The sequence below is a fragment of the Petaurus breviceps genome, unplaced genomic scaffold (assembly GCF_028583685.1).
Source record: "Petaurus breviceps papuanus isolate PSGF00001 unplaced genomic scaffold, PetGlider_PUasm1.0 174, whole genome shotgun sequence".
In the NCBI taxonomy this organism is placed as follows: domain Eukaryota; kingdom Metazoa; phylum Chordata; class Mammalia; order Diprotodontia; family Petauridae; genus Petaurus; species Petaurus breviceps.
The window spans coordinates 44,394,815-44,407,505 of record NW_027185761.1 but is presented as its reverse complement, the minus strand read 5'-3'; the positions used below and the strand labels follow the sequence as shown (position 1 = coordinate 44,407,505).

Below are 12,691 nucleotides of genomic sequence, written 5' to 3'. Positions count from 1 at the left end.
CTTTCTTTCTTTCTTTCTTTCTTTCTTTCTTTCTTTCTTTCTTTCTTCCTTCCTTCCTTCCTTCCTTCCTTCCTTCCTTCCTTCCTTCCTTCCTTCCTTCTTTCCTTTCTTTCTTCCTTCCTATCTATCTTTAGAGTTAACCACTGGCTTACTAAAAACACAGGTTACTGGAAATATCTGGGCAAGAAAACAGTGGATTAAACTAGTCTTTTGTGGCTAGGTAGGCACCAGGAGAGGCAGTTGGCAAAAGAGCAGACTTTTCCTTGGAATTTTGCTCAGTGCTTGAGCACATGGGGGCAGTGGTGGCATCAGCCTGTAGTTAACAGTCATCCTTAATGTCTTTCTCCTTTGCTACAGCTCAGTCTTATCTTCTGTTTATCCTTTTGTTGGCTGCCTGGGGCAGCTGATTCTTTACTCAGCTCTGGGTAAAATCTAGTTCCTTCAGCTTCTAGTCATTAGGGATCTTTATCTGGTTTTGAGGTAGTCTCTCAGTTATACAAATTGCTTAGGGCTGTAATCAAGACTCTTACAAATGACTTTGATTGATTAAAAGAGGTTTATAAGCCCTGTTCCCTCTGATTGATTGATTTAGCCAACAAATATTCTTACTTGAGAAAGGTAATTACTTTTAAGTGGGTGGGATCAATCAATCAATCAATGGAGCCCCATCCTTAGACACAAGTATCCTTAGTTCTCACTAGAACACTTCCCTAGTTCATGACCTAATAACATCAAGACTATTTTAAGAAGTTTCTAATTGGTCTCTAGGCTTCCAGTGGCACCCTGTCAATGCATCCTCTAGCTGGCTTCCAAAATAAGGCATAAGTATGAGCATTTTAGGGGCAGCTAGGTGGCTAAGTGGATAAAGTGCTGGGCCTGGAATCAGAATAGACCTGAGTTCAAATGTGGCCTCAGACTCTTACTAGCTGTGTGACCCTGGGTAAGTCACTTAACTCCATTTGCCTTAGTTCCTCATCTGTAAAAAGAGCTGGAGAAGGAAATAGCAAACCATTCTTATATCTTTGCCAAGAAAACCCCAAATGGGTTTATGAAGAGTTGGACATGACTGAACAGCAAAGACAAAAAGAGTATTTTATTCCCCAGTTAAAAACGTTCAGTAACTTTCTATTACATTTGAGACAAAGTTACAGGGTCCTCAGCCTTTCATTTAAGGCCCTCCACAGTCCAACACCAAAGTATTTTCTCTGTCTTCAGATTAGTTTCCCACATTACAGTCAAGGCCAATTACTGCCTCTTCCCCCCAAGTGATGTTAAATATCCCGTATCCATAAATTCTTTTATAAAAACAATTTTCTTGATATTATTTTTATATCACCTAGTTTTTGCCCCCGTATGTATGCCTTCTCCTCCCCTCTAAGAGAACCATCCACTATAGTTTTTTTCTCTTATTAATTTGTCTCTTCTGTTCCACCCCTTTTCCCACTAAGAAAATTTGAAAAACAAATGAAAATGCAAAGTAAAACCATTAATAAATAGGTGCACAGTGTGGCAAAAATGCCACCACTGCCTGAAAATGTCTTTTACTGGTTTCAAATTCATTGCCTCCCTGACAAGAGGGATGTGGCCATTTCAGCTTCTTTCTTTTGGAAGTATGGTTTATCACTGAGTTCATCAGAATTCTAAAGTCTTTTAAAGTTGTGTTTCTTTATAATGTTAGCATTGAGGCAGGCAGCTTCTACCTGTGGATAGTGGATAGAGCACTGGGTCTGGAGTCAAAAACACCCGAGTTCAAATCCAACCACAAGGACTTAATAACTACTTTGGTCAAGTCATTAAACCTCTGTTTGCCTCAGTTTCCTTGACTGTAAAACAAAGATATTAATAGCACCAACCTGTCAGGGTTGTGGTGAGGATCAATATTTGTGAAGCACTTAGCACAGTGCTCATCACATAGTAGGGTCTACATAAATGCTTATTCCCTTCCCTTTCCCTTCTATAGAGCCAGTTCTCCTATTTCCAGCTCTACCAAAACCAGCACTAGTGTGCCTGTTTTCCTGAAGTTCTGCCAACATTTGCTGTTTTCTTCTTTTGTCCTCTTTGGCAGTCCAAAAAGTGGAAGGTGGGACCTCAAAGTTGCTTTAATGTGAATTTCTCTAACTGTGATTTGGAGCATTCTTTTCTTTAGTGTTGATAGCTTGAACTTCTATCTTTGAAAATTAGCTATTCATCCCCTTTGATATTTCTCTATTGGTAAATGGTTCTTAGATTTATTGCTTTCAATCATTTTATTATATATCTTAGACATGTGACTTTTCTTAGAGAAATTGGTTGCAAAGATTCTTTTTCCTAGTTGCCTCTTCCTCTTCTAATTTTAACTACCTTAGATTTTATTTTAGTGTAAAAGTTTTTAAATTTACATAATCAAAATTGTTTCTATCATTTCTTTAGTCATGAACTCTTTCCCATCTATAGATTTGAAAGCTAATTTCCTCCTTGCTCTTTTAATCTTTCTTTCTTTCCTTGCTCCCCACTTCTACCCTTCCTCCCTCCCTCCCTCTTTCCCTTCTTCCCTCTGTTTCTTCTCTCTCTCTCTCTCTCTCTCTCTCTCTCTCTCTCTCTCTCTCTCTCTCTTTCTCTCTCTCTTATTTTACAACCTATTTTCCATTACTGTGATGTATTCTCTCGATCTTTGTCTCTCAGAATTCTCATCACCCTTCAAAGCTTAGTTCAAGTACCATGTTCTCTTTGACAGCTTTCCCTGATCTTCTCAATTCTATTAGTTTCACCCTACTCAAATTATCTTGCATTATTCTTATTTATGTGTATATTCCCAACAGAATATAAGCTCATCAAAGGCAGGGAATGTTTTATTTTTGTATCCCCAACACCCAGCACAGTGGCTTGAATATAAGATGTAAGTTCACGGTATCAAAGATTTAGAACTGGAAGGGACCTTAAGAGATCTTGAACTCCCTCATTACAGATAAGGAAACTGAATCTGAGAGAGATGAAGTGATTTGGCCAAAGTCTCACAGGTAGTGAGGGGGAGGGCTAGAACGAAAACACATTCTCTGACTCCAAAATTTCACTGTACACACTGGTGAATTTTGTTGTTTTTTAGAACCATGATTTAATTGATAGAATGAACTCTTGGGGGGAAAGTACCTCTCCTGAGGCAGACTAATAGCTATTCTGCAGCTTACAGTTTTATTCATTCTTTGTTCTCAAAGAGGACCGATGCCATCAAGAAAATGGTGTCTTAGCTTGCAAGTGAACTGGATTTGAGTGAGACAGGGCTGTGCAAAGTCATCAGCCTCACTCTCTCCCCCAAAGCCTTCTGAGTCCAGAGGCAAGAAATAGATAAGAATGATTAGTGACACCACCCTGCTTATAGTCTTAAGAGAGTAGTCTGGGTCAATTGAGAAGTTGTGACTTGTAGAATTTGAACCCAGGTCTGTCTGTCTCAGAGGCCAGCTACTGATACCCAACATAACTTGATGCAGCAAATCTACACTAAAGAACTGAATTGAATTATTTTAGTCTTTGGAATAGCCATGAAATGGTCTTCCTTATAAAGTCTATAGCTTCACCTCCTGGAAGAAGGTATAACCCTACCATTTTAATACAAGCTAGAGAGAAAATGTTTAGAATTGCACTGAGGCTGTGTTATAAACCATACTGTGACAATTTTCAACTAAAGAGATATTTTGCAACTTTTAAATGTCCAGTTTCATGGTAAATTCAGGTATTCCCACATGTCTCATTTTATTGTTAATCAAAGAATCCATTAGAGAAACCGTTTCTCTTTTCCTCTCCTACTGACCCCTTTGTTTCCCTTGCTGCCAAAGAAAATGAGCATTACCTCTCAAGCTCTGGGTTGACCTCCCAAAGCCCTCTCATAATTCAGGGATAGGTAAAACATGAACTTCAGCCTGTCTATATGGCATTTGCAATTTATTCCCTAAGCAGCGTGAATAATGGCATTATCAAGGTCAGTAACATATCATCCGGTGCTTACAATGGCAGCTGATGTGGTGGAAGATGGCTTGTTTTTCTCATTCTAGGAATCCCCTGATGTGCCTACATAGCCCTCCCAACCTCACTACCCACATTCCTTACTAGATAAACATGTTAATGGGAAACCCATGTCTGACATTTACTGCCTGTCTAACCTTGAATAAGTCAATTCCTCTCTCCTGGCCTCAGTTTCCCCATATGTAAAATGAAGAAGTTGTACTAGATTCCTTCTAAGACCCCTGTTACCCCTAAATCTGTCACCCTGAGATTCTCATGAATGGTTTTGAATTAGATGGTGAAGCAGATAGAACACTGGGGTTGAAATTGGGAAGACTCATCTTCCTGAGTTCAAATCTGGTCTCAGACACATTATTAAGTGTGTGAACTTGGTCAAGTCATTTAACCCTGTTTGCCTCAGTTTTTTCATCTGAGCTGGAGAAGGAAATCTTTGCCCCTGAAAAAATCCCAAGTGGGATCAGACATGACTGAAAACCAATTGAACAATAATTCAATTCAAATGAATCCAATAAGCTTTATTAATCACCTACTATGTGAAAAATGTGATGATGGAAGAGGGGGAAGATGTTGAAAAAGACAGGGAGCATGTTTGCAATGGATAGAGAGCAGCCCTTGGTTTCAGAAAAACTTGAGATCAAATCCTGGTTCTTTGGACTTTGTCCATCATGCCATAGCAGTCTTCTTATGCAGAAAGTTCACTATGCCCCTGTGGTACCTTCTCTGATTGGCCACTACCTCCCAAAGCCTCCATTTTAGGGACAGTGCCCAAGCTAGCCATATTTATACACACATACACACACATACACACACACACAATGCATAATTTATTTAGTGCTTTATAGCCTGGAACTGTGATTTCAGGGGCATAAGGAGCTCCTGGATAAGGAAACTCCTTCTCCCAACACCGGCTGGAGTCTTTGCAGTTAGTAGCCTCTCCTTGAGCACTGAGTGGGTAAGTGACTTGCCCAGAGCTGCACAGTCAGTATGTGTCAGAGGCAGGACTGGAACTCAGGGCTTCCTGGGTCAGCTCTCTAACCACATGATATCTGAAAGTTCTGTTTACCAATGAAATTGAATTCCTTCTGCTGTAGTGAAGCTTGCAAAGTACTTTTGCTGTCCTAAGGGAATGCTTCTATTAAAACACAGAGCATGTAAACATGGAAGTATATTGAAGATAGTGAGAGACAGGCAGAGACACAGAGAGCCAGAGACAGAGAGAGAGAGAGAGAGAGAGAGAGAGAGAGAGAGAGAGAGAGAGAGAGAGAGAAAGAGAGAGAGAGAGAGAGAGAGAGAGAGAGAGAGAGAGAGAGAGAGACTGAGAGACATAGGGAGACATAGAGAGATAAAGACAGAGAGAAAGAAAGAGACATAGATTGAGACAGAGAGAGACAAAGAGACTGAGGGAGACAGAGATGGTGAGACAAACTGAGAGCTAGAGAGAGAGAGAGAGAGAGAGAGAGAGAGAGAGATAGCAGTAGGAAGTATCAGAAAAGGTATGGCACATGAACCAAGCCTTGAAGGAAACTGGAGATTCTTAGGAGATGGAAACCAGGAGGGAGAACATCCCAGGCATGAAGGCTAGCTGGTGTAAAGGCACCTAGATGGGAGGTGAAAGGAAGGTGGCATACCAAGTCTGGGTGACTATAAGTTGGCCAGTTGGGCTGGGTTAGAAGATATGATAGGGAGTAATGAAAAATAGACCTTAAAAATTAGGATGGGGCTGCACTGGGAAGGGCTTTAAATGCCAAATTAAAGCTTTGGCAGGCTGGAGCAGATAATTCAATTCAATAAACATTTAATAAGCATCTACTATGTGCCAAGTACTGTGCTAGATGACAAAGACACAAAGAAACCTGAACAAAAAATAACTGGTCCCTCTTTTCAAAGAGCTTATGTATGTATGTATATATATTCACACACATACATATATATATGTATTATTGTTGGGGAGGGGTGTCAGGGAAACAATATGTAATAAGTGATTAAATACAAAATTCACATGAAGGAATTTGAAGAGAACCCTATAAGCTTTTTTTTGTTTTTTTTTGTTTTAAAGCAATTGGGGTTAAGTAACTTGCTCAAGGTTACACAGCCAGTTATTTCTGGGTGTGGTGCTAAGTGTCTGAGCCTGGATTCAATCCCCAGGTCATCCCAACACTGGGGCTGGTGCTCTTACTCGCTGCACTACCTGGCCATCCCTATGAGTTCTTTTCTTGTCTTTATGCCTCAGGCTTAAGTGAAAGGGAAGGGCTTTCTTGTCAGGGACACTAATTTCCTTTTAAGACTCACCTAAAGGGGTCCCTTCTGCATAAGACCTTTCCTGTCAGTCACTCCTTCCCCCCTTCCCCCCTCCTCCTCCAGCTCATGGTGCCTCAGCCCCCAAGCTAACTTTGGATTTGTTCATTAAATATCTTCAGACAGACATAGTATCCCCTTCTTTTAGAATGGTAGCTCCCTGAAGGCAGGGATTCTTCCACCTTTATCTTTGTAGTTCCAGCTCCTAGCAAGTGCCTGGCACCATAGTAGGGACTCACTAAATGCTTGTTGTCTGACTGACTAGTGAGAGTGAAGGGAAGGAGAAACACAATGGAAGGATGACCTCTTCCCTAGGAGCCTGTGTATGGTACAAGGCCTAGAATAATGTACATAAAGCTGTATCATCACCTGTCAACAAGCCCAAACTTGGAATAGCCATGGCAGTTGTTGACTCATCTGCAAGTCCAGCCAGCCACCCACGAGTCCAGAAGACACCCACATGTGTTGTCAAGTGTAGGAATTTGCTCTCATAAAACTTGTTTCCTCTGGTAGTTGAAATTCCAGAGACATATTCCTTGCATGGAGTATGCTTAAAATGACAGGAAAACATGAATTCAAATTCAGCCTCAGAAACTTACTAGCTGTGTGACCCTGGACAAGTCACTTAAAAAAAATCTCTGTTTGCCTCAGTTTTCTCAACTGTAAAACAAGGATCATAACAGCACCTACCCCTCAGGGTGTTTGTGAGGATCAAATAAAATAATACTTGAGAATAATATTTGTAAAGGGCTTAGCAGAGTTCCTGGCATATATTAGGTACTATGTAAATTTTTATTCCATTCCCTCAAGCAGTTTTGCGCCCAGGTGCAAGGAATACATTCATTCAACCAACAAACATTTATAAAGTGATTACTGTATATTAAATCCTGTACTATACTCTTAACCATTCTACTTGCTTGCCATTTCACTTTCCCCCAAATGCCAGCTCTTCCATAGGCATGAAACCTTCTTAACCAGTAGTGCTGGAGCCCCAGAGAACTTTGATTCTCTAATATGGAAATGGAATTTACAAAAATATCCCTTCTATCTCCCTTCCAAAAATGGGTTGAAGATGCCCAACAATAAGAGAAATGTCAGAAGAGAAAATGCCCCTTTGACTCCCTTTCCTTTTTCAGTCCTCCCCCACCCCACCACCAAGTTACTTAACAAAGAAGGAAAGAGAATGGAAGATGTTTTCATTGGGACCCAGCCAGCTACAGGAAGGAAATATTACAATAGGCAGTTGTATTCTCCTGTATAGATGCCCAAATATCATATAATTGTCAATTGTAGTTCATTAGCTGTGTTGGCCCCAATCTGTAAACTCTGCATTTCGTCCACAGATTTTCAGGTACCAATCAATCCCTCAGAGAGCTTGAACAGGCAGAATACCTATTAAGAGAAAGATAGTCAAGGCTGGCTAGCTGGCACAGTGAATAGAGCACCAGCCCTGGAGTCAGGAGGACCTGAGTTCAAATCACCTCAGACACTTAACACTTACTAGCCATGTGACCTTGGGCAAATCACTTAACTCCAATTGTCCTGCCCTCCCCCCTTCCAAAAAAAAAAAAGAGAAAAAGAGTCTCAGCTCCTGATGTCAGGAAAATTTACCTTTGTTGCAAAAGGGAGGGGGAAAATGATGTCCTCTCTGATGCCTATAGAATGAAAGCCATACTGACCCCTACAAAATTAAGGCTAAGTGCTTGCAAATTTCCAGGGGCAGAGTTTGAATAGAAACCAGAAGTCTGCCAAAATATAGTAAAGAAGGGAAGACTTCCCCTAGCAAGAAGCCTTCCAGCCTGAGCTTCAATGAATAATAATTATTCTCTCAAGCCTGATTAATACGTCACCAGGACTTCACTGGCTATTCACAACACTGGGTAGAGCCACTGTTTTTCAATCGTGGTAATTGGCCATGTTCCGTTATTCTACCCCAGATGGTCCCATTTTCCACTCAACCTTTGAGCAATCTCACATTAATGCAAATGCTGTATCTTAAGCAGAAAGACTACGGGCCTCCACCAGGTTTTCTTTGGAAGAAGATGAATAATAAGTAGGAATTCCACCCCCTCCCACCATATTTAAAGTTGGCAGGATTTACATAATGAAATTAAGGAACACAGTGAAATTAACAAGCAGAGTACCTTACCTTATGCACACAGGACTTTGCATTCAGAAAAAAGAGTTCCACCGTTGTTTTGTCCTTCAGAAATGATATGCTCTCGATGTAAAACCTGAATGATAACAAAGTAAGTTCACTTTCTTAAATTAAACTTCCTTCTCCCACTATCACATCATTTTCTTATTTTTTTCCACTCCACCCCACCCCAACCCCCAGCAGAGGAGGAATTCCAAAGAGTTCCACTGCCTTTCTTCTCCTGATTATTATTATTTTAAAAAATCGGATAAGGGCCCTAACATGAAATGTATTTACTGCCCAATACCATTTATTTTACAACATTCATTTCTGTGAGGGACTTACCATGTAACCTCCCCCCCCCCACACACACAACCCATAATGCTAGCTTGGTTCTTACCCTCTAGGGCTGTGATTTCATTAGGATAGGGAATTTCCCACGAGGAGACTCCCAGTAGAAAACTGGTCCGCACATTCTCTGCCATTTATTGACTAGAGTACAGAGAGGTTAAGTAATTTGTCCAGGGTCACACAGGCTAGGTGTGCTAGAGAAAACTCAGATTTTCCTGACTTTGAGACTAGCTCTCAATACACTAAGCACACTGCTTCTCTCTTATTCTTTAAGACTTTTGCTGAGTAAGAACTGCAGAATCAGACCCTGAGGCAGTCCAATGAAATTTGTTTTTCTGACTCCAGGTGGGGCTTAAGGGCCCCAGCCTCACTAGGTCAGTCCCTCCGCATTAGTGGCAGCCAGGGCTTTCCCTTGGCCAGAAGCCAAGATAGGCCCACAAATGCTACCCCGGTCTTTTGTCATGCAAATTAATGTATTTCTGGTCTCCCACTCTCTCTCCTCTGCTTTTGATAGCACAATCTGTGAGATTACATTGAGCAGGTCTCTGTTTGTTCTGGCATTTCCTTCTGTGTAGGATTGAGGCCTTGGGGACTGCCTATTTTTGTCATCCTGGGATGATAAAGCTGGTTGGTGGAGGCAGGTTCTTTATGGTGGCTTAGTGGGAAAGCTTAGGTTCCCAAGTGGTCTTCAAGTGTTTGTGCCTGGCCTTATAAATAATACATCTGATGATTGAGTGGAAGGGCTCATCTGGGGGTCTGGGAAGAGTGCTTCACTCTCAAATTGGTTTGAGTCATGAGAAACCAAGGCTCAAGTGGCAGTCAGAGCCCCTGTTTGACTGGGTATTACACTGGTGTGATACTGGCCATGAACTGCCCAGTGAGTTTTCTTTACAGAGGGGGAACACTTAAAAGAAGGTTAGAGACTTGAAAATGGGTTGGAGAATTTGTCCATAAGGAAACAGTAGACTTTTATTTTTGGATTCCCAGCGCTTAGCATAATACCTGACATATATTAATTGATCAGCATGTATTTATTAAGCACCTAATATGTGCTAGGCACCATGTATCTACTATTTAATTAAGTGCCTACTATGTGCTAGGACAGAAGAACAAAGAATGAAACAATCTCAACTTGTGAGGCATTTTCATTTTAATGGAGCAGATGACTAATACATTTATGTATTTTCATGTTGTAAATTAAAATGTAATTATTAAAATGTAAGCTCTTTGAGGGCAGGGACTGTTTGTTTTAACTTGTATTTGTATCCATAGAACAGTGCCTGACAGTGCAAGTGCTTAATAGATCCTTGTTGACTTGACCTGATATATAATATATAAAATGAATAAATAAAGAATACAAAGTTATTAAATACAAGATAGTTTGGGAAAGAGGGCACTGGCATTTAAGTGGGATTAGGAAAAGTTTCATGCCTATTGTTGGTATGTGACCTGAATCTTAAAGGAAGGCAGGGACTCTGAGGCAGAGGTCGGGAACATGACCATTAGGAGAATGTGGGAATGTATTGAGGTAGACTATGGAATGCTATATGTGAGGAGTGGGGGCTTATTTGCTTAGCAAGAGCTTGAATGTAGCTTTCTCTACAAATTTGTGGCTTTAGAAAAGATCTACCCCAGTGTAGGCAAGATCTCAAGGCAAGTATAGGGAACAAAAGACCGAAGTCTTTCTACATGTACTTTAGTGGGTTTGAGAAAAGGAACTAACTGGGAAGGAGAGGTTTAGGCTTTAGAGAAATGAAAGATTTTGTTTTTGAAATGCTGGACCTCATGGAAGAGGGTTCCTGGAAACAGAAGGGGTGGAGCAGGATCTGAATAACCAAGAGAGAAGGGGGAAATAACAGAATCTCAGCTGGAAATCTGGAAGAGACCTCAGAGACCACATGATCCAACTATCTCATTTTACAGAGGAGGAAACTGGGGTCCAGAGCATTTAAGTGACTTTTCCAAGGTCACATAAGGTGTAATCATCAGAGAAATAGGATTGAAATTCAGATCTGACTCTAGTAACATTGTGCCATACTGCCTTCCTATACATGATATGGTAACAAAGAAGAGTGTTTCAGACCCTTGGAAGAATGGGGGGCAAAGAATAATAGGAACTCACATTTCTATTTCACTTTAAAGATGGCAAACTCTATAAGGCAGGTATTTCAAGTATTATAATCATGGCCACTTTATAGATGAGGAAGAGGAGTCTCAAAGAGTAGGAAGTGATTCACCTAAAGTCACTCTTTAACCCTGACTATAAGTCCTGTACTCTTATTACTGTATGAGAAGAGGCACAGGACCTTGTGCATCTGATTACCTGACACTGGGCAAATCAACAAGTCTGATAAAAAATGGGACAAGTCCTCTCTCTGGGTCTCAGCTTTATCATCTGTAAAATGAGGGAATTGAACTAGAAGAATTCAAGGTCAAGCTAAGAAGATGCTCTTAGGCTATGGAGATAAAGGCTAATGAATGTCGACAGTGGTGAAGTCAGGAGTGGTAATGGTTTATGTGGCTGCCCTCCTAAGAGCGTGGCACGGTTTTCTGTGGAAATCAGAGGTTTGACTGGGGGTTTTACCCACAGGATGAGGGGATGTGACTTGTAAGTGAAGTGGTTACCTTGGGTGACCTTTGAAGAGGGGTCAGTGAGATGGAAGGAAGAAAAAGTATGCCCTTTCTGCTGAAGCCTGAGAATTGGTGAATGATCTCACCCACCACAAACCGAAAACAAATGATACAGCGCACATAAAACTAATGAAATCAGCTTCTGGTTTGCAGTTGACATGGCAGTCTTACCTTCATTATTACTATCATTATTAAAATGAGGATAATAATGCTTGCAATTTCTACCTCACAGAGGTATTGTGGGGAAAGTGCTTTGTAAATCTTCAAGCATGATAAACAAGAAAACTGTTTGTTTGGCTTTTTTTGGAGGGGGGAAAGGTAGGGCAATTGGGGCTAGGTAACTTGCTCAAGGTCACAAGGCTAGTTTTTGTGTTAAATGTCTGAGGACACATTTGAACTCAGGTCTCCTGACTCCAAGGCCAGTGCTCTATTCACTGCGCCACCTAGCTGCCCCAATTTTTGTTTGTTTTTGGAGGGGAAGAAAACTGTTATTAGGGGCCACTAGGTGGCACAATGGTTAGAGTTCTGGATATAGTGTCAGGAAGACCTGAGTTCAAATCCTACCTCAGACGTTTCCTGTATGATTCTGGGCAAGTCACTTAACCTCTGTCTGGTCTAGTTTCCCCAAGGCATATTAATAACAACTATGTCTCAGCATTGTGAAGATGTATTGAGATATTATTTGTAAAGCACTTTGGAGACCTTATAGTTCTATATAAATGCTAGCAATTTTCCTTCATTTATCATCATCATCATCATCATCTTGTGGCAGTGCTTGAAGCCCAGAGAGATGAAATGATTTAGCCAATGACACACAGCTAATTAGTGGCAAAGTTCTCTTCACTGTCAGTTTAGTGTTCTTTCCATCACATCATGCTGTGACCTTGGGACAAAAATAGCCCTGTCTCATTTTGTAGGTTGACTTTTCATTATAGATAAAAGTGATTGTGACTATTATAATTGTTATCATACATTGTTATTATTATTGTTATAATTATCATATGGCACTCTGACCTTTTCCCTTTTAGTGAAAGGTAAACTTTCACACTTGATTTATTCTAACAATCTGTGAAATTAGCATCCATATTATTGTTCCCATTTGATAGATGAGAAAATTGAGGCACAGAGGAGTTAAACTATTTACCTTTGTGGTCACAAAGCTAGTTAGTGATAAAGTGAGGATGAGAGTTGTCAATTTCAGGCTACCAGTTCAATGTTGTTCTATGATGGCATCTTTTATCAACCTAGTAGCCTTGAGTCTGAGATTATGTTGCAACAAAT

The 12,691-nt window shown here is 40.6% G+C and overlaps 1 protein-coding gene across 9 annotated transcripts in view; it reads right to left on the bottom strand.

Annotated features, from left to right (window-relative positions):
* Nucleotides 1–12,691, bottom strand: part of FRMD4B (FERM domain containing 4B) — a 353,851-nt gene that overhangs the window by 103,201 nt on the left and 237,959 nt on the right. For all 9 annotated transcript variants that reach the window (XM_069084137.1, XM_069084138.1, XM_069084139.1 and 6 more), the window contains one exon: nucleotides 8,441–8,525. In XM_069084137.1, coding sequence (XP_068940238.1) covers nucleotides 8,441–8,525 — 85 coding nt within the window. The remainder of the gene's footprint in view (nucleotides 1–8,440; nucleotides 8,526–12,691) is intronic.